The sequence below is a fragment of the Taeniopygia guttata genome, chromosome 2, assembly GCF_048771995.1.
Source record: "Taeniopygia guttata chromosome 2, bTaeGut7.mat, whole genome shotgun sequence".
Classification (NCBI taxonomy): domain Eukaryota; kingdom Metazoa; phylum Chordata; class Aves; order Passeriformes; family Estrildidae; genus Taeniopygia; species Taeniopygia guttata.
In genome coordinates this window covers 28,621,725-28,647,842 of record NC_133026.1, presented here as the reverse complement: position 1 = coordinate 28,647,842, position 26,118 = coordinate 28,621,725, and the positions used below count along the sequence as shown (strand labels likewise).

The window sequence follows — 26,118 nt, the reverse complement described above, 5'->3', positions numbered from 1 at the left end:
ATTGGAAAAATGTGATTTACAGATGCAGACATTGAACTAAAGGTTTTGTAACAGCTTTTGAACCTGTTGAACTAATACTACATGCTACCTGTTATGCTAGATAAATCACTTGTTAATAATATTTTTTACCTCAAAACTCCTGATATTTATTAGCCTGATTATTTTTCTTTTCTGTAAATATACACGTCTTTTCAAAAATGTCCATCTCTAAGGGAAATGGATGCTATCTGAACACCTTAATGCATTTTATTGAATCTATATAGAGACAAAAATGCAGAATAATTTAGTTTGGAGAAGACCTTTGTGATCATCAAGTCCAGAAAAAGTAAACTTCCACAAAATTTTACAACATGGATTTTATTTTATTCTGACTATCTCTAGTGATATTGTGAAGTATACTAGTTAAATGTGAATGCTTTGTGTGATCCAAGCACACAACTGTGCCTTTGTAATGTGTGGCTGAATATTTAGAGTAATTTGAATTGAGTAAAATTCTAAATTATGAACAGGAACTTTTGATGGCTAATGCAAAATATTTCATAATTTATCACTACTAGTTACTGTTTTATGTTTCTGTTATATGCACATTTGTCCATTCAACCTCTGTAACAAAATAGAGGTCAGCCAATGCTCTTCCTGTCAGCAGACCTGAGGATATTCTTTTCATGTTTTCAGAGTAGAATTATTGTCATTGCTTTCCAAAAAACTGGATGAATTCTAAGCATAAATTAGAAAAAGGAGAGTAGTTCCCGTTCCTCAGTAGTCGGTGGAAGCCTGAAAGCTGATTCAGTCAAGGCCAAAATTTACCCAATAAAGCTTAACATAGCGTATTCCAGTGTTCTTCTCTTATATTTGAATCTGTAGTGGCTGTCAGTTTCAGGAAGGAAGGAGAGTTACACCAATAGTGCCCAAAGCTGCCTTGAGTTACTCACTAGTAGTAGAATAGAAGTTCTGGCTCAGTGCTAGAAGCTCTCTCCTGAAATGAAGCTTTTGGTCACCAGTAGCAGTATCCCAATGTTTATGTATTGCTGTGCAATGATCTTATTTTATGTGCTGATCCACAAATACAATTTCCAAACAGAAAAATACTTTAATCCATCATTCTTCACTTCAATACAAGTATGGTAGTTTTGTCCATCCTAGGGAGCTTTCTACTGCAGTGTGTTTTGTTTTCCTTTCAGCACTTCAGTAATAATAAGGTTAATGAAACTCACCCCATTCTAGGATGGCCATTTTCTTATGCTATAATAGAAAAGTGTCTAAGTTGAATCTTCATTTTCTGTCTTTATATAGTTGCATAACAAGTGTGCTTCACATCTGAAACCTGAATGTGACTGTGGACCTTTGAAGGACCATATTTTACCACCCACATCAATCTGCCCAGTAGTGTTGGTGAGTTGTTTGTATGTTAATTTCAGATGTAATCCTCTCTCAAATGCAACATTAAAATGCTACTGGGACTGGCTTCCAGATATTTGTTAAATACACAGGACTATGTGAACCTTAAACACACTGGGAAATCCTGGCTCATGAGTTTATAGGCATGTGTTTTACCCTCTGCATATTGCATTTTCCTTCATGTGAGAATAAACCTTCTGTAGGGCATATTATAACTGAAGCTGACTCAGGTTTTATCACTTATTCAGATTGTACTTACCAGAAACTGTATAGGCAGAACACTTCTACATTTTACATCTTTTATAGATCCAGCTTCCCAGAATAATGAAGTTATTCTTATGGGCAGTTTTTGCTTGGGATGCATGTTGTATATCTGCAATGCTGAGGTCTCTGATCTAAGCCGGAGGTTACCTGGAATGATGACACTGGTCTTGCAGTAAGCTATGCATCAACATTATAGTATATTTTATTCTGCAGTCGTGGACAGTAAATTTCTCTGTCCACAAAAACAATAACTCAATTCAATGAAAATAAAAATGCATGCATGCTATGTGTAGGTTGTATAGAAAAGAGCTGACCATTTTATCATTAAAAAAGATCTTGAGAATTAACTTATGTTTTCACATATTAAATTGGATATTTTATGCTGATGAAAGTCATAGCATCATCATATTCATAAGAGAACAGATGAGTGGTCCTCTTTAAATATATTTCATAATAAGTGTAAAAATGCTTGAACTTAAGAAAGTGTAATTTATTGAGAGGAGGCAAAAAAGAAAATATACATCCTTATCTTAAACCAGTTGCTGATCATTAGGAGTAATATTTGTGTCTATTGTAAATTACTTGTTTTCTAATGAATCCTTTTGGCTGTTTGTTTATAAATCTGTTAAGGTACAGATGTTAGACTTTGGCCCTCTACCTGTGTAAAGTGGTATTATTCCATTGTTCTCAATGAAACAATTCAATGGAAACCTGCCTTTAATATTTATGAAATATTTTAAATATGTTTTAAGTCAGAAAAGTGGCTTTTTAGTGTGTCTCTATGGTATTTTGGTATTATCTGGACAAGTTCTAATTAATAGTTTTAAAATACTATTTTAAGTTTATTGAATGATTATATTCCATATTACCTTATTTGATTTTCAGGATTTGAGATCATACTTTGAAAGTTTGCATCTGGAAATTATGATTCTGTTATTGGGCTGTTGTTTTCAAATTAATGTTATTTGTCATTTGCCCTTGGTATTAACAGAATGAATCTTCATAATGAAATTTTATCTTTGGTTATATTGGCATAACTACATTTTCTTTTCAGGAGAGGAAGAGGGATATACGAATTAAGATTTTTATTCCACAATTGGAGTTTAGTTGTTTAGAGGATATGTAGAACCACTCTAGAGTCAAATCACCTTTGAATAGCTTTGTTTTATCTCCAAATTTTCAAGGCATAAGCAGAAGTAAATGTGTTTTCCTGTTTTGGAATCATGTTACTAACAATGCAGCACAAGACATGTATTTCAGCACAATTTATATTGTTCAGAATGGAAAATATATTTTACTGTGATTTAATGGGGATTTTATAATTTTGTAGTATATTTTTTCATCTAGTAGTTTCTTCCAAAAATGCATTGAAGTCCTGGGTTTAGTTATGTTACAAATACTGTCTCACTGACCTAACTAATAGTAATTTCTTCTGAAAGTGATTGGTTATAGTGTTCATATGATTTGTGTTAGTAATTTTTTAATTAGTGTCTCCCATTTCCTGTTATGGGGATTCCTTTTGAGAAACATAATACTTCAGTGCACATGGGACCAGCATTCTCAATAAGGACAACAAAACCAGTGAATATATTCTCGTGGAAACCATCTAACCATGCAATAGGAAGTGTGTCTGTTAATAAAAATTATGTGCTCAGACATACAAATATGACAGTGGAATGGTCCTTCACCCAGGTCACACATTTAACTTCAATGATCAGCTGAGCATTAATATTATTGCAATGCTGTCTATTTGTGGAAGGTATATAAAAGCAGATGACCATAATGCTTGGTGTACCAGGCATATCCTTGAGCATTTTGAGGTGTCAGAGAAGAATCTATTTTCTTCTCTCATAGAATATAAGGAAAATAGCAAGATGAAAAATATTGTATCTTTGATCTCCTAAAAATGTTGGTCCTCCTTTCCACTAGTAACTTTGGAGGATTTCTTTCAGAAAACTGCAGAATTAATCTCAGAACAAGATGCCTTCTCTTAAGTTTTCCTTCAAGGATACGGACTAAATCCGTTCTCATATTTTCTCTTTTGCAGAACTAGGGACGTTCATATTTTTTCCTTTTTCATCCAGCATTTCTCATGTCTCATTTCTTCAGTTCTTATGAAGTCCAGTCTCAACAATTTCTACACAGTTAAAGGATTTTTTCACACATTGCATTTCACAGTGCCATGTATTATACCAGTGCTACAAAATGGTCTCAGCTGAGTGACTCTTAGTGGCTAGAGAGAACAAAAATGCCTTGTCATGTGAAAGTTAAATGGCTGGTATAAGTTAAATAATGGTCCTCCCATGTTAAAAACTGCACAAAAATAGAGCTTTTCAAATTTTATTCTTAAATATGATAAGCTACATTGTCAGCTAAAAAAAAAGATGGGGAAACTCATGTAGTTGATATTGTGTACATCATGAAAACATCACATCTGTCTAGATTCAGTGTCTTGTAAAGATTTTTCATATCTCACTGCATCAATTTAAAATGTTTTAGTAAAATGTAGTCTGTCAACTTTAGTCCTTTTTACTTTTCTGTTTACTGTGTATAAGGCTTGTTGTATGGTGAAGTTTTTTATTCAAGTTTAATGAGTTTTGTTATAAACGGTGTGCAGATTTCAAGTGATAGTCTTTTAATAGATGTCAGATACACTTTAATGTTACTCTCTTTTATTTCAGTAACATTTTAATTAATTCATACTGATTGAATAAATGTACATTGAGACTTGTTTCCTAATGAGGGCACATTTAGAGGAAAGGTTTTGCATCATTCTGATATCCTGTGGGTAATTATATTCTAATTATATGGTGGGGGGGGAAAAGTCTATAACTCAGTACTGATATTGTTCATTGGACCCAATTAATTACATGCACATAATGAAAGTTCATGATAAGGTTGACTGGCAGTGAGTTTAAAAATCTTTAACTCAATTGAATCCTAGCCTACCAGGAGTACAGAATTAGATCATAACCAGGTTTAAAACTGGGTACTGGAACGAGATGAGTGAGTAGTGAAGAAAGCAAGATTGGTCTCTGCTTATAAGACAGTTTCCCTCACCCTTTTCCTTTATAAGGCAGAAAGGGAAAAATGCTAGCACACATTTTGTCTTCATTTCATGCCTTCCTTTACTTTGCCCCATTTAATGATGAACGTATAGGATGTTCTAATTTTTATTTATGTCTGTAGAAAAGTAATTAGATTTTCAATTACCCACCAAAGTAGATACAGCCCTGGATAGTGACAAACCAACCAATAAAAGATTACTATTTAATAAATAATAATGTGTATTTATTATATAATGCATGATGATTTTGATTCTCCTGTTGTATGTATGAGTTTTTCAATGAATTTTTTCACTTAATTTCTAGCATTAATTCTTGAAATTATAAGTAAAACTTTTAATTCTGGAATAAAAATCGAATTAAGGAATAAATTGTAAAACATAAGGTACCCTGCTTACAATGTGAGCATTATATGACAAGTATGACTGTCCACATAGTAGCCAGTTTATTTCAAAGGTGGAGGCTGTGGTATGATATTGATTGTAAAGAGTGAAAAGAATAAAATTTAAAACTGGGTATATTTCTTTGTGTTTTGATATCCAACTTCATTGTTTTGCATTTTGTGAAAAATGGGTCATCATGATAAAAAGTTTGAAACAGTTTCCATTTTGTTTCTTTTCTCTTGTGAATGAATTTGACTTTTGTTTTGGGCAGTGAAGCTGTTACAGTATATTAGGACAAAGTCATCTAAGCAAAGATAAAAATTATATAAATATGGACTATATATACAGACCTAAACTGGTATATATAAAATACATAGAATATTTATACAACATAATATGCATCTCTTTATAGACACTACTATAAAAGACTTTCATAAGTCAAATTCACTTGACCTCTTGTTTTAAAATATAGATTGCTATACGTTGGGAGGAGGAAACAGATAGATCTGATTCCTTTGGTATTTTGTTGTACAAAACGACAAAAATTCCAAAATCTTCCAAATCTGTTTATGACTAGTTCTATTTAGGCATGTAGAACAATATACACAGGAGATTACACGTCTGAGATAGGAAATGTGCCTTATTCAATTTATACAATATGCATTATGACCTATAGCTTCAAACTTTTGTGTAAATATTCTGACAAAAAATAATACAGAATTAAAGTTGAAAATACTGTTTAAGAATTTTCTTTCACTATTAATATTTAGACCAGATAGAACAGCTATTGGCTATGTTATAATTGCAACATAGTTCAATAGATCTTTTTTCTATGTCTGATAATATGTTTTGCTAATACTGTTTTCCTGTGAGGTATGTAGATGTTATTCATATAGAAAAGCAGAGTTGTAGAGAGAGAGAGAGAAAGGGAATTAGCAGTGCCTGGTTGAAGAATGATCTTTCTTAATCCCCTTTCCAGTTACTAATCCTAAAATGATTCTTCTGTTTTTATAAAGTAGAGATCAGTTTTAGCTCAGTTGAATCCAAGCTCAACGTGGAGCACAGAAAATCAGTGCAGTGTGTAAGCATTTATGAGCAACTCAATCCTTTGAAGTTGAGTACTAGCCTTATCATGAGTTTCTGAACAAAGATACTATAAAAAAGTTAGTTTAATATATATGCTTGGAGGGGGGGAGTTGAATTTAGATCTGGTTGTTGAATATTAAGTAATGACATAGCAGCTGAAAGAGATTCAAAAAACAAAACAAACCACTTTTTTGCTTCCCCATTGTGTTTCATATTGCAGCTTCAGTTCTCTGAGAATCTAAATCAGACTAAATATAATGGTGTCCTTATCTACGCTAAGAGCTTTTTCATTTCTTTGAAGTCAGAAGGAAATTAATAATTGCCCTGGAGGAAAATGTATCTTCCTAACTAATTAGCTGTTCGACAAACACAGTTCAATGTTAAAATAATAAGATGCTGATAAACTGAAATGGCAGCCATTCAATCATTTTAAGTTATATCTAGTTGCCTGCCCACAGCTCATCACTACTATCTGTTTCTAAGTTTATTTCTTATATCCTCTTCCACTGGAGATTAATATGATTTTATTTTCAAAATTCTTTTCCAACACTTTAGTCTTTCTTGGACAGTATATATAATCAGCTGCTATAACCCAAGCAGGAGTTGCAAATCCAGTGGAAGGTCTTGGACTGTATACTGATGTATGTATTGAATGGGTACAAGATGTAAGGCAAGTTATCTACAGAAAGCTGAATGAACTAAGGCCAACATGCTAAATGAGGGCCTTGATTGGGTTTTGCTTAGTAATTCTTTACCTTGTTATTTAGACAAACTAAAAAAGGAGCACAAGTATATTTATAAAGTTACCACATAGTGATTCCTTGTTCAGAAGAAGGAACAATCAGCAATTTTAGAAGTTATTCTTAAACATATATTCTTCATTTCAGCCTTGTCTTGTTGCATGTATTTTCGCTACCAGTATTATCAGTGACAAAATGCTTCCTTCTCAATGGTGTGATGTGATTTTTTCCTTTTTTTTCCCCCTGAGCTGCAACTGCTTTTCTTAAGACAGCTCTCAAATTAATTAGAAGCCTTAACTTTCCTTTGTAGTATGGGCATGTGCAGCTCACTGGACAGTATTTTTGCTGAGAATTGGTTAATAATCTTGTCGACAGGATGACTTCTAGCTTCTGTCTAGGGATTTAGAGCTGGGTATTGTGCTACAGCTCTATGAGCTTTCAAGACAGCATGATGTGATGTTCTAATATAGGCTCTTTTGATTAGCATGCACTCAGAGCTGGAAATGTGGAGAATTTATAAAATGAATTTTCAAAATATTTTAGGTCATCTGAATCACTGTTATTTGGATGTGATCTCTAATAGATACCACGGACAGATTGCATGCCATAGTTTTGGCATAGTGGTGATGCGGTTTTTCTTTTAGTTTTCAGGTTATTGTATCATTATGGAAAGAAATTTCTTGGAATGGGAGCTTTGTAAGCAGGGTCTTGAATGCCATGTAGGTTTACAAAATTATAGTCTAGGAGTACCTAATATTATTAATAATCTATTAATATAATTATTATGTCCTTAAAGATTCCCATATCTTTAAACAAAATATTTCTAAGGAATCATAGAACAACCTTCCTTCAAGTTCCTTAAAAAGTATCCCAAAGCACCAGTTTGGTATTCAAGTCACAGATTTAAATTTCATCTTGCAAATATTTGAGGATATCTGTTATCTGCAAATTAATGAATTTGCAATCCTATATAATGTATAAGTAAGTTGTTGATTCATGTTATTAAATACATTGAATTAAATAATCTTGTGTAGGAAATAATCCAGAAAAAATATATTTGCAGTTATTAACTAAAAGGCAAGGTGATAAAAAGCAGTTGTTGCTGTATTTGTCCTGGATTCTGTGTCAGCAGTTAAATTATAAAGAGGCAGGTTCTTTAGTGAGCCTTTAGTAACTATTCATCTGTTTTCACCATAACAGCTGTGATGGAGAATGGTATTTCTAAATGTGAGTGTTTTGCATAAAGGAAAAGATTCTACCTCTATATAAAGAAAGAATATAAGCAGCTTTGAGGAATAATGGTGTATAGCTTGTTAATTGTAGCTCTACAATTAGAAGAAGGCTTTTTAAACAAGATTCTTTGATTTGGATGAGAAGTCAAAGACTTGGAAGATAAAATCAAAATAGCTTATCAAGTATAAAGTATCTCTTTTTGCTATTCAAAAGAATGAAGTCCTCAGGTTTCTATGATTGTTAGGTGGTGTTAAAATGATCCCACACATACTTTCCAGAGTGTACATTATGTAATACGACAAGTCCACTTGTGCAATAGTGTAACAAAGTATTGTGTGTGTTGTTGTTAAGTGCGACTGCTGCAAGGTACCATTCCTTGTGAACACCTAGTCCATGCCCTTTGCCATCCCAGCTGTTTGGTGCTGCAGCCTAACGTTCTCTTTTTCCAACAGACGCTTCCCACTTTAGGAGGTTTGCTCCCTGAGGTGCGTAGTGAGAAGCATCCACGAATGCTCGAGTACTAACAGTTCATGATATTGTACATTCTTTCTGCTATAAAGTGCATTTTGGGGCTGAAGCAAAAATCTAGAGATGATATTCTGGGTTATTATTTGGAAAGTCCTGTCTTATTAGTCAATTATTTTCTGATATGGAATATGGAATAGATGCAGTTGAGTAGATCTCACCTGGCAGTGGTCTCTCTGGAGCAGTCCTGAATGGTAGATGCTCCAGCTAATGAATATTGACTTCAAAGTGGGACTTCAAGGGGGAAAATAAGACATGAGAAGAGCAAAACGGGGTGGAAAAAATTTTTGTTGTGGTAAATACTATTTTGGAAGGTATGTGCACTGGCACATATCAAAAGAACAAAAAGCTTCATTCTTTGAGCCATCAAAATGTACAATAGTGTTTAAATTGCTGTGCTCAGTATCTGTGTCAACCCCATGCATGTTCACTAAACAAAATGGTTCACAGATACATTGGATCATTTTGTGTGCTTTATTTAGCAAGATACTAAAAATAGCACAACAATTACAGAAATAGTTCTTAAATTGAAAGATAATTTTTTGCATTTTATAAAACCATTTTTTCAATGTGTGTTAAATTTTTCTTAACATTCAAGTTTTTTAAGCTGTTATCCATTCTTACCTTCTTCTGGTTTTATCTACTTTAGAAAATAAATTGTTTACTTCTTGACACTCTGATATCTTAATAATGTTTTAGTTTTCAAAACAAAGATACTCTATGTCAGGCACAACTGGTATTTCATATCTAAAAGAAAGGGTCTGCACAGGAATATTAAAAAAAAAAAAATCAATGAAGTGGTAAATCTTTTTGTGTCCCATTAACAGATTTATTAATTAGAATTACTATACAATTCATCACATTAGGTCATACAAACTAAGTCAAATCCTCACTAGTGTGACACGTATCTAAAAATTATAGGATATATTACTCTAGGAAATCTAGTATCTCTTTTCAGCTTCTTCAGAAAGGTTTTACAGAGCATTGTTGATAGACATGGTGACGTATTGTGGTATCATATAAGATGGATGATATGAAATACTTTATTTGTACTTCAAAAATCATCAGTGAAGAAAGCAGGGTTTCAGTGTTAATGAGGTCGGGTATCCATCTTTGATCATATTATTAACACTCTAGACACTTCTGTGTAATGAATATTCTTTTTTCCTTTATGTTACCTGATCTACATGACCTAGTCTCGTATTGTCTTTGTGAATCAAGCAATGGTTTTGCTTATGGGATGGGAAATACAAACTGGAGAAGGAATGGTAATGCCATAGTCACAGGACTAAGGCCAACTGTACTGCTGTTTGTATCATGCTGCTATTTGTATCACCCCAATATCCAAAACTTTGCTCTGGGTAATTTTTACTGCATTTTGCTTGAGTCATTAATGACAGTGGGTTTGGGCACAGGTCTCAGCAGTGTATAAATACTTTTCTGCCAAATAGTAGCATGATAAATGCAAGAAGATTTTTAGTGCCACACTTTATAAAGTAGGCCTGTTTTGAACTTTTTTTAACCTCTAAATGCACAAATTCATTGTGCTGAGTCTATTACTTTTGGCTAAATTTTTATGTGAATTGTCACAAATGTTTCCTTTATCTCGAGATTTTCTTAGACTTTTTCAAATTTGCTCTCCATCTCTGATTTTTGTTAGAAATCACAATTTTTACTGGCTTTTTCTCTACTTCAAAAATCTGATTTGATTTTTGAAGATGTTGCAGTATTCATGAGCCAGGGTATACTTTCTTTTTATAAAAGGTAGTGAGTTTTAACGATAATTGTTCACAAAGTTGTTTAAAACCTCAAAGCGTCTTCTGAAATTTGTAAAAAAGTTTCAAAGTTTTAAGCTTCCTTCATATGTAAGTATCTTACTTGCTGTCCTTGGGAGTAACCAATCCACTGTGCAAAATGTTTTCTGGTAATTCAAAAATTTTATTCACTTTTGAGTGTCTCATCCTGGTTTTATTTTAGGAAAAAATCATCAAATAAGTAAGTGCAGTGCTGGTGATTTCTCATGCAGTGATACGTACAGTGTTTTTGTTTCTAAGGTTAAGGACAAAGTGAATAGCTCTAATTGCTTCTGCTTTGTTCCCTTTAAAGCAGTGATACCAGTCTAGAGTCTTGGATCTCATCTTGCACCAACCAAATTGCTCAAAGTATCCAAGAGCTCTGTTAACTAACCTCTTAGGAATTTCACTGCATACAGACAGTTGTGTAGATTTCCCTGTTTTGTTTTGTTTTGTCTGTTTGGTTTTTTTTCTCAGTGGCATACGTTTTTCCATTCTTTTAAACAAAATGTGGTCAGACTGTCGCAGTTCCCCCAAATACTTGGCTACCCCAAAATAGCTTAGGATGACCTGGACCACTCTTTGCATCAGATCTAGACTAAGACTCTATCAGTCTCACTTAAAGAAACTGAAGATGATATAAAAATAGTCAGGGTCCATATTTGTGTTAGAAGGAGCTGTATTAAGCTGGGAGTTACTCCCTTCCTGACAGAATCTGTGTCAGTGCCTCTTAGAAGTAAAAACTGCTCCTGAAAGAGTTTCATGGATTAATTGCTGCTATGATCCCCAAGGCTTTATGGGAGGTAGCACAGAGATGGGTTTGGTCTGGTATGGAATGTAAATGGTAACAGTTAATGAACTTATTACTGGACGGAGTTGCAGGGGGTGCAACAATGTCCTTCATGCTCCTTTTCTAGTGCAGCAGCTTTGTGCCAGCCCATTCCCTTGACTAGTTTAAAACCTCCTTGTACTTGTGAAGTGAGGAAAGCAGCTGGGGTGCAGTTGGAATTGGAGACACTGATTCTGTTTGATAAATATCTGCTGTCTTAATTCATGGTGCATTTTTGACAACCTAAAAGGACAAGCTGGGTGCAGTTTATAAATAGAATAAATGAGATACTAAAAATGAGAATACTTTTTTCCATGCAGTTATCTGAAATGGCCTGATAACAGTTGAAAATATGGTTGCAACAATACAATACTGAGTTTTTCTCTTTCAAATAACCATCTCACTGTGCTGTGTATCAGCATCAAAAATTGCCAGCAGCTTAGAGTCTGGTGTAGATTCTGGTTTCCTTCTGATACAAAGTACATGTTTTATAAAAAGCTACTCAGCTAATTGATTATGGTTCATTTAGACTGGGTATATTTTGCCAAAGTGGTAAAGCACTTTGAAGCATCCAACCTCTCCTAGCAGTCAGGATGAAATTTTGAAAAATTAATAATCTCTTATCAATATGCTTATTTAACAGTCAAGTATATTGTATTATTAGCTTTCAAGTTTCAGAATGGCACCCTGGTACTGTCAGATTATCTTTTCACATCATTGCATTAATTTGTGTTGTGACTGCACACTTTTCATCCATCTATTGCCTAGTCATTATGGAATGTCAGGCACATAGATAGATGTTATGTGAAGTGGCCAGACATTGTGTATTAACTTGACTGAGATCTCATTTTCATTAAAGCAGAGTCTGACATTACTTGCTAGTCAAAAAAAAAAAAACAACTTTATGCAGCTACAGTCTCAGTTACAGTTGTATAGCATTATATAATGTGTTAAAATGTTTCCTTTTCTCTTTTCAAGGAAAGACAAGCAACAGTGAAAAAAGAAAAGAGCTGCCCCCAGCAAATGAACAAACTGGGAGAACGGAACAAAATGCAAAGAGCAAATTCTGTCACTGTAGATGGACAAGGCCTTCAGGTGTGATTATTGTTATTTTAATATTAAGCAGATAATTTTAGGTATGAAGAGTGAAATATGTTTAAAGTGAAATATACGTTCACTCTTCTAATATTTCACTTTTACATTATTAAAAAGTCAATAGGTAAATTGTTCCATTGGTTCAGGAATCCTGTGATACACGTCTGTTTCTCATGTGATTGTTAGGATTTCCTAAGACAATAAGGGGGAGGGAAGACTAGCTCTAAAACACTTCTGTCATGGGGTATATAGTTTATTTTGGTATCTGTCATGCAATATTGTGTAAATTTACATTATTAATCTAAGTCTGTCCCGATAACTGTTAACTGTTCTCATTTGGACCTGTTAATTAATGGATGGAGTAAACTTCAAGGGTGTCTTTTGTCCAGGTTTTTCTGAGTAGGGTATTTGGCATATCGGCATTAACAGTGGTGAGAAGCAACGTGTTTTCCTTACTAGCAATATCTATAGTAAATATGGGAGTTTTTCTGCTTGAAAAAAATACCTCATGTGTGTGAAGTGCTAGTGTTATTTAAGAGTGGTGGCTTCGAGGCATACCTGAACTGCTGACTTGTTTCCCTTGAGATATGAGTAGTTTTGAGTGAAATCAATGTCCATATGCAGGATGCTTCTGCTTTATGTCCTCAGGAGTTAAATTATCATCATTATAACAATGTGATAATCATATAATATGCATAGTTGTCTGTTCTCTCTATCTTTTGATATGTTGTAGTTGGGCTTCAGTAAAAAGATTCCATTACTATTTATCAATTACTTTGTGCCTCATAATTATTTCATCTTTTGTCAGGATAAGAAGGTTTATTGTATTTGTTCTATGTTTTAGGTTAGTCAAATATTCTTCTTATGACAACCCAAAGAAGGTGAAAAAATCCAAGCAAAACCTGAAAAACAAGCCCTAAAACCTATCCAGTTACTTGGATGCTCCATTGATGCTATAGTTGGTTATTAAAGCAATCATTATCCATTGCTTTCAAGAATCTCTTCCCGTACTTAGAATTTTCACAGGCTTCATTGCTGTCCAGATCATCTGTGACAAAACATGAAGCAAAAAATGCTGGAGTCTTAATTGAAAGAAAGCTCAAGTTCTGTCCAAGCAGTCACAGTGTGATTAATAAGTTTGTGCTAAATGAAATACACAGTGTTTTCTAACTTTTGGGTGATATCCATGCAATTCCAGTGAGACAAAGTAGTCTAGATAGAGGAGCATCGTTGGCATCTCGTTTTGGTTACAGCACCATGTATCATTATGAATTTTGTATTTATTCCAAGCATTAGATTACTTATGCTCATAGTTTATTTTTAGCTATTTTTAGTCTCTATTTCCCACTCATGTGATATTGTGCATAGGATATAATACTTGGTCTACTCAAAACAGCAGCTTTTAGCACCATTGACTCTTCAACACAAAACTTTAAATTCCTATATGTTCTGCTTTCAGGTCATAATATTTCCGTTAAGTTTTTTAGTGTGATCCAGAACTTGTGTTCTATTGTGTCTCACCAAGATGAATCAAAAGCCTATGTTTCATCCTTGCTTTTCTTTATTACTGCTAGAGATGGAGAAAAGGAGAGTGGTGACAAAGATGATATAATTATTATTGAATAGATATGAGGTGTTTGTTGAAGTGGTTGGTGTTCTGTAATGACACATTTGTAATGTAGTGCATGACATGGTACCATGGTGATAACATTTGAAATAATTCTGCAGTTATGGCCCTAATTTTCTGATTATACTCTGGACTTTGTTTTTCACTAATGGATTTAATTGGTTTTGAGTGGCAGGAATCCATCTTAGCATCAAATATTTAATTTTTGATTGGCATTAAAAATGGTAACCTGTTGTTAATGTAATTATTGGGAAGGCTGAGTGGACCTTGAAGGCTATCCTACTAAAAGGGTGGGATCAATGAGAATGTTAGGGCTTCTTTTCCTCACAGATTGTGTAATTTTTCAGGTCTTCTCACAACTATGTAAGATGCTATAAATATAACTGGCAAGCAATTAATATTAGTATTTTGCCCAAAGATGGTCTGGGGAAAACATTCTGTATCTGATCAAAGTATACTATTCTAATTTTACCATATTTGGCATGCTACTCTGTTTCTTATACTCTGATTCTGCTGGCATGGTCTCATTTTAATAAAATCTTCAGTGACCAAGGGTTTTATTTCAGAACACTTAATCAGTATTAATTATTAATTGAATTTGTTTATGATTTAAGATACAAGGTAAAAAAGCAAAGATCTTGATACTACTGCTGTTAGACCTCTGTTTTCAATACGGGAGAAACTATATATGGGTGCTCCACCACTTTTTTCTTTTTGTTTTTTCTTTTTACTTTAAGCCACTTGTCCTATAACATTGTGAAGATTGCCTTTAAATTGTGCTAGATTAGGGCTTGAAAATGTTCACTAATTTAGTCTGAATCTTTAGTTGCATTTCATTATATAAAAATACCGTATGTTATCTGGAAAAGTAATTTGAAAAAGCTGTAAAAATTTAATTAAAATTTATTTTGGAACTGAGTGGGATACAGACTATTTAATTTTTTTTTTTTTTTTGATGAGCCAAACCCTTCTACTTGAAATAATCTCATTGAGTCTTGAAAGAAAAGATTTGAAATAGAAAATTCCATCACTTAGCTTTTGTTGAGAAAAAGGTCAAGCCCAAACCTTCCTTCCATCAGACAGAGTGAACATATAACTTAGTGGCAGTGGAGGTCTGCATGACTTTAAGACAATTAATCATAGTTAAGCACATTCATCTTGCTTCTTTCTAGCTAACCAGCATAATGATCAGGATTATTATTTCTAATTAGAGGAAGTAATAGATCATGTATAACCTTAGGATGAGTCTCATTAATTAACCTGTGTCTTAAGGGATTTCAGTAGGTATTCCATCTCTGTCACAATGAGCACCATTGGTTTACACTTAGTTCACCGGAATAAACACCATGGGAATTGGCTAAATAACTAAAATTGATTAAAACAGTAGGTAAAAATTAAATATATGACAAACTTCACTGTATTCTGCAATTTGATGTATGTTTCAACATACAGCACTTTACTGTGCCAGGTGATACTGAGCTGGTTTCATGCTAAACTTAATACTGCTGAATTTGTGGACTTTTCAGTTATCTTTTGTATGAATTGTATTGTATGTATCAAGGTTTGATTCTTGTTTTCTGTGAAATCATGAATAGAGTTGAATAGTGCTTAACATTTACTAGTAAAAGAAAAGTGCTTTTAGATGCCTGTAGCATTATATACATATATCTCTAGTATGCTTAGACTTCTTAGCTATGATGTTTCTCAGGTTCTTCCTTAAATTACACTTTATGAAATCTTCAAGTTTTGTTATTTCACGAATTATGAATAAGGATTTCAAGCAAGGCTTTCAATGCGTCATTTTGAAACACAGGTGGTCTAAGAATCATCTCTAAAGTTGTTAGTGTATGACTTTGGAGACGATGACTTTGAACTCTTAATATACTTTCAAAAATTTTGGAATTTATATAAGTCTAAAAGTGATGCTTCTAAATATGAATAGTACAGTTTCATGATTTAAAGACCTGTATTAGAGATCATCTGATGTATTATTTTTATGTTCAAGTCGTTGGAGTAAAGGCGATGAACACACACATCTCAGAGTATCTGAAAATACAGACTAACCCTAGTACTTAGAATGAAGGTGTTACTTTGTAAAGCTAAATATTAATGTGTATATGTAAAACTTTCCATACACAAAAGAATGTAAAAAAAAATAATGGTAGAAGTCATTGTTTCCTTCCTTGTCCTGAACATTATTTTCCTCAGACTTGCTTTTCTTCCTTATGGTTTCTCCTCTACCTTCTTAAGTTTTTCAGCTTTCTCAGGTGTTTAAAGGAATTCCTTAATGTTATGGTTGCCACATTTTAAATAGTGTGTGATTTCATATTATATCAAATGTTGCATATATTCATTGACATAATTTAAAAAAAATCTGCTAAGTTCAATGTTCGTTATAGCTACAGTTGACCTTCATAGTATATAATATAGTGTCATTTCTCATTCCAAAATACAGTTTCTTTTAAGCTTTTTTCTTTTCCTTTGTTTTAAGGAAATTACTTAAATAAGCATTTAAAGTTTTATTCTCTCCTCATGGATATATGTATGTATATATAATATATATATGCACACAAATATATATCTGTATAGAGATAGGTTATGTGTGTATATATCTCAGTTTTTCAGTGGCATTATCGGTTAAAATGGCAACACAGCTGTAAAACAAGACAGCATTAAAAGAGAAGTCACTTGCAATTTCTGGAAAATTAATGAAGTGAGGATTATTGCAAATTATGGTATTGCTTCCAGCTGGATTACATAGCATAACATAGAGTTTGCATTAAGCTTTTTGTTTTCTGTCTACTATAGGAAAAAATGAATGCAACACACAGCATTAATGAGTGGCTGTGTTATTCCCTTCTTTTAGATCACCCCAGTTCCAGGCACTCATCCACTTTTAGTTTTTGTCAATCCTAAAAGTGGTGGGAAACAAGGAGAAAGGTAAGTTTTTTTTTCTTTTTCTCTTTTTTTCCCTCTCTTTCTTGAATCTGGTCTGTGAAATGTTTAAAAATGAATTTAAAAGTTTGTATATGTGGAAAAAATCCAAAATTTTATATTGTTATTCCTCACAGTTGAACATCCTATATTTCTGTACCTATAAATTCTCCAGTTAAAAACAAGAGTTAATTCTATAGAATATTTTTGTTTCAAATCAAAATAGCTATGTTCAGTGCATGGGTTTGTGTGATTTGCATGAAGATGTGAGTGGCCATATCTTGTGTTAAAACTTTAAAGTGCTAACAGTTTTCTTTTAATCTATGTAATGATTATACAGGCAGGCCAGTAGTTTAAATTAGAAGCAGTATTTAATTTTCTAATGTATGATTTGCTTTTTAAAGACTTAGTAGTACAGGCTCTCAAGCCTCTTCATAAGGTTTCCTTCAAAGAAACCTTTTGATTTCTGTAGATAGGAAGCATTCTAAAAATCCAGTTGAATTATTAGAGTCCAATCACATGAAATTAAAAACATACTAATTTTACATATGTCAGTAATTACATTCATTTAAATTAAAAATGTCTGAGTTTATTAGTCTAAGTGTTAACATACCAGAAACCTGATAACATAGTAAGGAGCATTGTCCTGCTGCTCAGGCAGGAATGCTGAATTAGTTGCCTACTAAACAAACTTTCCAGAGCGTGTTTCATTCAAATGCTAACAATGTGGTCATTTCTGATCATCCCATAAGCCTCTACATTTTTATAGCCTAGTTCACCATGTTTGTGTGGTAACGTCAAGTCTTGAAAAAGATTATGGTATTTTGGCCAGGATCCAGCTGAAGGTGACACCTGTGGGTACTGGTGACATGGGTAATGAGAAGCAAAGAAAAGGGATGCAGTGTGGTTCTAAAGCCTGGAACCAAGCAAGTAAACTACAGTGGGTCAGCTTTTCCTATCTCCTCCACAATGCCTCCCTTAGATCACATCTTCCTGTGCTCCTAAAAGTAAACTGTCAAAGAGGACAAAATCCTGCAGAGTAGTTGTTAGGGTAATTCTTAAAGCTAAGGAGCATTAACCAAAACTGTATTTGAAGGATTCTGAGAGAACTGGCTATCACTTGAGAGCTGTTTATGTAATCCCTGGACTGGTATACCTAGATATCAACGAGGTGTGTCAAAAGCAGTTAATGATCTAGAATAATAATTCTAACGAGTTTCAAGAACCCACCTTTGCAATTAGAACAAAGCAGTGTGAGCCATCCTGAGTTTTTGTGCTTCAGCCACAGTAGCAGTGTGAGGCAGCCCTGGTCTACTGTGCAGTCAGGGGTCTTGTAGGAGGTAATCTGCACTAGCACTCAGCTTGACTTTTTATAGTACCAATATGAAGTGACTAGATCAGAGATCCAGTCTGCAATTATGCAAGTGAGAGGCAGGTTAGAGAGCTGCACTTACACAGTTAGTTATAGCCTAGAAACAATTTAATGAAATGCTGTTTCACAGCTTTCAGTTCCTAGCTCATAATTGGTCTCAAGTGTTACTATTTGAATGGGCTTAATGCAGTAGGGATGTCATTTAATGTTAGATATTCTCCAGGGTAAAAGCAAATTTAAAATCTGATCCCCATCTAAAGCTCCTATTCCCCTTCATGTCTTAGAGTCTAACATTTCTCAGTTTATGTCAATGAAACTGTTACTGAGGCCAAACAGATCACAGGACTTATTTGAATTTGTAAAATGGATGTCCTATACACACTTCATTCACTAGCACCATTATCCACAAGTGTCATTACACAATTAAGTGTATAGCATGAGGGCAAGCACCAGCAGCTGAGTATAGCGAATTGTAAGAACCTCTTAAATTTGCTTTGATACCACATGTACACAAAATGTTAAATTACATACTAATGTGTCAAGGTCACACTCAGTATTTCTGTTTTAAGAGAAGCACATCAAAAGGTCAACTGCCTAGTCATGTAAACATATCTCAGGTCATTCACCATTAGTAGATAATCTCTCACAGTTAGAGCTAAAGCCAGATTCAAAAAGGTTGAAAAAAGTCCACATATGGACTATGTGTTGAGAAGGGGTTTGCACTCCATTTTTGAGGTGTTAATGTTTCATATCTATGCCAGTAGCAAAAATATAAAATAAGTATGCTAAGAGTGCATCTTAGTTTGAATATTAATCTACGTGATGAAAGCATTCTCAGGAGAAATATTATTGAACTTCTTTTGTTTTTCTGGGTTTTATTCTCTGCTTTACAGTCAGTAACCAGAAAGAAATTCCCATAGTTACCCTACCCTTAAATTTTGTGGCAGTTATATGTTGTGGAAAGTAAAATCACAGGACATTTCAAGACATAAATTACTTCGCAAAATGCACAGTTATGGTGATTCACAGATTTCTTCACAGTTGGAAGGGACCCACAAGGATCATCGAGTCCAACTTTTAAGTAAATGGCATTCAAGTCAGGCTTTTTGATTTTTGCAATTTTGTAGTCTGGTCAGGTGCTGAGAGGGCAGGACTAGAGGATACAGTGTAACATAAGTAAGATTTCCTGGGCTGTAAGGGAAAAAAAAAAGCAAAACCAATCCACAGCCTTCTAATTTTTTGTAGAACAGAATTTCATTCTCTTGATTAATTCCAATTAAGAAAATCTTCTACTGAAAACTGTGCCTCGGTCTTTACTTAGGATTCTCTGTATTTGAGAGGTCACAATAAATGAAGATAAGATTTCTAATTGACTTTCATTGAACAGAGGAAGGTTTCTGCAGATTGTTAAGACTCCCATGTTCCCACAGTTCCCCATACAAGATTTGATGCCTTACCATATGGTAACCCAGCCCATTTCATTGCCTTTATTCTAGGAGGGAGTTTATGCATCCAACTGAAAACCAGTTGAATAAATACACACCCCCAGTAATACACGGTCATTTCCTCTTGTATTTTCTAATTTTTTTCAAATCTCTCAAATGCAAAAGAAGGGAACTCAGGATCACTTAAAGGTGAAAGAAGTTTGGTACTTTAGTTTTAATTTTTAAATGTTCAGAGGTGTGGGGGGGAACAAATGGATATGTAGAAAAAGAGCATTCAGAACAAAAATATTCTACAACCATATCTTATCAATACATTTTGAAACTTTCATTATGTTATAAATTCAGTTTTTCAGAATATGTAGTGATAAATGTATTCTTCCTGTATAGGTTTCTGTTGTAAGGACCAATGCTATCACTTTCAGATACAATTGCAAAATAAAGAATTATGACAATAGCCCCATTATATTTTCTTCTCAATTAGGAGCTACATTATGGCCCATTATGTGACACTCTAGTGTATTTGCAGTTATTTGGACTTGAATTATTTTACTAATAGACAATACAGATGTTTATAATAGAATAAAAATACGAGTCAATGTTTATTAAGGAGAAAGTAGAAAAATACAATTGAAGTTGATTAATTTAAGGCTTTCACATAGTAGAAATGGATTTTAACTGAACATGAGACTGAATAGGAGTTCACCAAACCCAGGCAAGTGGATTCCTCAGGCTATATCACACTGTAACATTTTTTCAGTGGCTGTGCATGAAATGGGCAGGTGCAGTTAATTTCATCCAAAAAAAATGCAGAACATCCATTTCATTCTGGGACTATTGGTTTGGGATGTCTGCGTTTATGATCTAACTAATCAAGGCAGCAGTTTTCAATGATCTGTGTATAAAATGTATATATATAGTACACCATTCACAAAATAGTTTCTTTAAACAGAAAGAATATACAACAAGCATGTAGTGCTTCTAAAGGCTGTTGTTAAGGGTAATGTTTCTCACATAAAGAGTCTTTCTAAATCATTCTGTTGTTTTGCCATACTCATTACTTTGATTTCCACTTCCCCATTTTCCAGTTTATTTGCCTGACCAGAGGATGAGTTTACACAATTGTTTCCTTGACAAATGTGCTGTTGGATGCACTGGAGATCAGCTTCCGTACACTCATGTTTCCTGCTGACTCCACGTTCAGTGTCGGTGCAATACAGGTTGATGATATTTTTAACCTTTGCTGTTTTCAAATAACTTGGGTTCATGGCAGCTCTTCCCTCCTCCCCTCCAACTAATCTGCCTTTCCGAGATTTCATTTAGCTTTGAGACAAAATGTAAAGGCAGTTTCAAATGTTCTTTTTCAAATATTGTATGTCTTCAAGAGAAAATAACTAGCATTTTTTTATTTTGGCGAGGAGTCCTTGGCTTGTCTTCCTTGTCTGACATCGGGGTTAAATGAAGCCCATATTAACCACATCTTTAATAGCCCCTAGAGGACTGAAGATGCATCCCCAGTTGTGGAAGAAGGCATTGCCATGGCCAGCTTTTTCCACAGTGTAGTCAACTTTATTGCCAGTTTTGAATTGCCAGCTAGTTTCTGGCCATTTATTTTCTCTCTCTCCTCCAGAAGACAGCTTAATCTAACTCAGCTCAAGGTGCACTCAAAAATATTTTCTTCAGCAGCCAAGCTATTTAAAGATGATTCCAGCTCCTTTGGCCATTCCTGAGATAATTTTCTGCCTCCTTAGTTATTATAGCAGAATGTTTTGAGGTTTATATGAGATCATGGACATGATTTAAATTAGAAGAAAAATGAAAATGAAGAAACTTCTCTGTTTTAAATTGAATCTTTTTAGTTTCCACATCACAGAATAACCCCAAAAGTAGTTACAGAAGCACAGCTTTTTGTTGACAAGTGGTAATTTCATAAACTGGCTTTGTTCATGAAATTGCGTTTCATCACAAAAATATCTTTTGGGGCATTTCCCACCACACCACCTCATGGCCTTGTCAGCACAAATCTCCAGTCACAAGGAAACCACATCCAATTCCTTCCCCACATGTGGAAGCAAGGCATTCAGAGCCAAGTCAGTGTCACTGTTTGGTACTGTAGATGTAAAACTGTAAGGTTGAGTTTCTGTCTTTTCTTTGGCTTCCCTGTGCCACCCTGTTAGGTCTGAGTACAGCTTAGTGTGAGGGAAATGTTTATAAACAGTTTCTAACTTTTTGGTTTTTTGAGAATGTATGAATAGAAATGAGCCATCGATGTATGAATTTTACACAGACTAGAATACATAAATGTGTTTAATAACTTGATGTGTCATTTGCAGTGAGTCATTATGGAGTGATTTAGCAGGTACTGATGTTCATCTGGTACCCATGAATGGTATGCACTAAGTACAATTCAGTGTAATCTCTTCATTACTGCAGTTGGACTTCTGGGTTCTGATTAGAAAAACCAGGCCTCCTCTTTATTAAGAAGGCATTTGTAGCATTTCACTGTTACCTGAGAACAGCACTGTGATGGTAGGTAATGGCTAGTATGTTTTGTAGCGCCAAACTTTAGGAAAATAACTCTTAGACCTTTGGGACTTCATAAAAATACTGCTCATGAACTTCTTCTAGTCAGCTACACAAATGAAATTAGCATCACCTTTGACCAGATTAAATTCTACACATCTCCAAGAAGCAAATCCCAAGCAAACTCCTTTTACATTTGTAAAATGGGAATATGTATATTGTGTTGTAAATCCATTGTCAGAAGTCTAATTTAATCATCATCACAGCCATCAACAATGATGTGTGTGAAATTAAACTAGTAATTTCATACTGACTTTTTCTCTCAGGAAGAGCATCAGGAATATATTGTGTGAGTTTGCTTGAATAAAATGCCTGATGAGGCTGATATCACTAAATAATTGAGAAGTTAAGAAAATATTCCAATTGGGCAATTTTACAGATAATTGTGAATTTGTTTGTATTCAGGATTTTTACACACTTGCTCTCCAGCTATTTTGATAAATTATGCATTTATATTAAGAAAAAAAATATGAAAAAAAAAATCCTGAATATGCACATATATTGTGTCTAGACAGTTTTATTGTGCTGTATTTGAAAACGTGGACATTTTAACCTAGAATTCAGGTCTTATTATGCTTCTATTTTATTTAAGAAATTGAAAAGAAGCCATATTTCAGTGGAAAAATAAATGTTTTCTTAAAAATATTAAAATATTATTTAGCTTAAGGACAGAAACATTAAAATTAAAACCAAGAAACAGGGGTTTATAATTTAAACTATTGCCATACATCCCAGGTGTATATTTATTTATTCTGAGCTCCAAGTCTTTCTTTTGTGTGCTTTCTTGGTTCTGTGTGAGAAAAGAATCACTACTGCATTCCAATCAATTTAGGAAATCACATTTCTAATATTTGTAATTAAAAAACAAAATCTCTGTCATACTTTTAGAGCAAGTAGGCTCAAATTTCTAAATTTACGCTTTAGAAGAAAAAATTGCTGAGGGTAGGACAGCAAATGGGGTCCCATGTGGGACAGGGCAATGCTTGTCATGTTGTATCAATAAATTGCTTCCTATTGTTCAGGTAGTTTAAAAACAAGTGTAATTTAGTAAAACAATGCTTCAAATCTTTTTGATTTTCTTCCCATTCAAATGTAATCCTGAGTAAATGTAGTCAACCACAGATTTTCTTTATCAGAATGTTTTCCAGTCTATGTGGACATTTTTGGTGGGTGGCAAAGCCAATTAGCTTTTGCAATTAATTATATTTGTAGTTCTGTGTTTGCAATAAATTTCAGGAAGAAATCTCTCCTTTGCCATGGAGTTAGTTACTTTAATACAAATCAATATGCTTTCTGAAATGCTTTTTTGATTCACCTTTTGTTGTGTAATTATAGCTTTTTATCGTATTTTGTTTCTGTCTACACACAGCATTTGAAATGTAAATAGCTTGTAGTACTTCTGTCTCAACTTTATACCCCACAATACACTCTGTGTATGAATTATAATTGCTGTGTTCAAGCATTTGATTTTTTGTATAAATGACATCCTGCAGTTTAAATAATTCTACTGTGTTCTAACTTCTTTAATTTTTTCATATCAAAGCTTTCTTAAAAATTCCAAACATGTAAGTAAATATTTTCTCCTTGTCTCTTTTACCTCTTCAGAATTTATAGAAAATTTCAGTATCTTTTAAATCCTCGTCAAGTTTATAGTCTTTCTGGAAATGGACCAATGCCAGGGTAAGTCTACAGTTAATATTATTACCAGGAACTCATTTAATAAAATACTGTATAATCAAATGAACAGACTGAAGTACATATAGCATGTTTGGAATGTATCAACACTGCACTTCTGAATGGCTGCAGAGATGTATAGGTATTATTTGTTTAACTGTACAAGTAAAGCTATATCTCATATGTTTTGCCGAAAACCATCTATTATTCTATAAGAACTGTGGGATAAACTTAATTCTGTTTGCAGCTTTACCTGAGTAAAGCTTCAAATTTCAGCATTTCAGCAACCTGAGTTCTTGGGGCTTACTTGTGTTGCAGATGTCAGTGGCCTCCAAGACTGACCAACAAGACATCAATTTATTTTACATAAATAAACACATATATGCACATGCATGGGTATCTGTAATGTATTGGTGGCCACACAGTTCTTATCGGTTACATGATCTTGGAAATGTAGTGACTGGAAAACACCTGGCCAGGCTAGATTGTGCTGGCAGTGACTTGTAATGTGGACCGAAGTGCTCTCTGAACCAGCTGGCATTGCAGTCCCTTGCTTAGTGTGCTTCCTCCCTGGTTCTTCTGTACTTGCATTGGTGAGAACACGGGAGAACAGTGTATCAAACACCAACCTTTGCCACCTGATACTGTCTCCTTTTTAAGTAGTGGGTGCTTTGGTAGAAGAAAATTAGAACAGCACTAAATATCTGCTTTATGTGTTACTTTGTATGTATTGGGCGCTATTTACTTTTGTTATTGATACATGAAATTTTACATCAGTGAAAAGAGTTGCAGAAGGATATCAGGGGGCATATGTTCACTGACATTAAGTTTACACTGTTGTTTGAATGCTTTTATTTTAAATCTTTGTTTAGACCTTCACATGTGTATAACAGATGAAAGTGAAAAGCATGTCGGGCTCAATCCTTTGAGAAGTTAAGATATCATGCACTGCAGTATAGCTAATGTTAACCTGCTGAATGGTGCAAAATCAGCCCAAAAAATGGAGATAATGACATGCATGATTTCTTTCATGCATGTGTAATCATCTTCTATCTGAATGTACTGTTTTTATTACTCAAATGAAGTTTGTTGATTTTTATGTTATTCTTGACACATACAGAAAATCTAAGTACTCTTAGTTCAAAGAATAAGTGGACTAGAAGAATTAACTAAGACAACACTAGTAACTAATATTGTTTTATGTACTGTGTAATATAAATGCCATGCTAGAAATTGAGAGGATGACTTTTTTAAAAACTTAAATATTTTTGTTCATAGTCATCTTATTTCTTCAAAATTAAAAAAAAAAAAAAATTGGCTGCATTTCGATCCATAAGTGACTTAGTTTTCATGAGTCTTACTATGTGAAGGAAAATGCATTTTAAGGCAGAGGCACAAGAGGGCAGTGTTAAGTTCAAGCTGAAACCCTTCACTGAAGCAATTCAAACATTTGTCTTTTGAACCAGTACAGTGTTTTTCAGAAAATGTTTTCAATTTCGTTTTCTATTAGAAATTGAAATAGTTTTAGTTCAGAGTCACTTTGAAGCAAATTCTAATTAATTTTCAAACAGGCACTGCTTGTTTTGGTATATTTTTTATTCATTTCACTGTAATGAATAATCCTAAATTTCCAGTTTGTCTCCTGCCATCACTTCTTGCCCCTGGCAGTACTTTATGGGCTGCATATAATTTGGTCCTTAAGTGAGAAGTTGAATAAACTTTGGTGCTTCAGTTACCAGTACTTGTTTTCTGTGAGGCCTGAGTTGCCTAATAAAACCTGCTCATTCATCCATCTGTCCACTCATTCATCCATCCTATAATGCCAATTATACTCGATTGTAAATACAAATTTTATGTTTATTTAATGTTCTCATATCACATGTGAAATTTAGGTCAAAATGGAACAGATTTGGGTACAGTACAGTGCAGAGAAAAGCAGAAGTGCACTTCTTCATCCCAGTAAGTTATTTAGTAGAAAGGGATAAACATAATGTATATTTATTTTGAAGCATTTATCATTACTGTGGTATAGTTTAGTTGAACCTATTTTGAGATATGTTTTTTTTTTTCTTTCA

The 26,118-nt window shown here is 33.8% G+C and overlaps 1 protein-coding gene across 9 annotated transcripts in view; it reads left to right on the top strand.

The window, feature by feature from the left end:
* DGKB (diacylglycerol kinase beta) overlaps nt 1-26,118 on the top strand; it is a 332,324-nt gene that overhangs the window by 106,196 nt on the left and 200,010 nt on the right. For 5 of the 9 annotated variants that reach the window (XM_072925562.1, XM_030264748.4, XM_072925561.1 and 2 more), the window contains 5 exons: nt 1,294-1,392; nt 8,622-8,654; nt 12,295-12,411; nt 16,905-16,978; nt 23,975-24,049. In XM_072925562.1, the coding sequence (XP_072781663.1) occupies nt 1,294-1,392; nt 8,622-8,654; nt 12,295-12,411; nt 16,905-16,978; nt 23,975-24,049 (398 nt within the window). The remainder of the gene's footprint in view (nt 1-1,293; nt 1,393-8,621; nt 8,655-12,294; nt 12,412-16,904; nt 16,979-23,974; nt 24,050-26,118) is intronic. The other 4 variants (XM_030264750.4, XM_032746687.3, XM_012571702.5 and 1 more) reach the window with 1 other exon arrangement.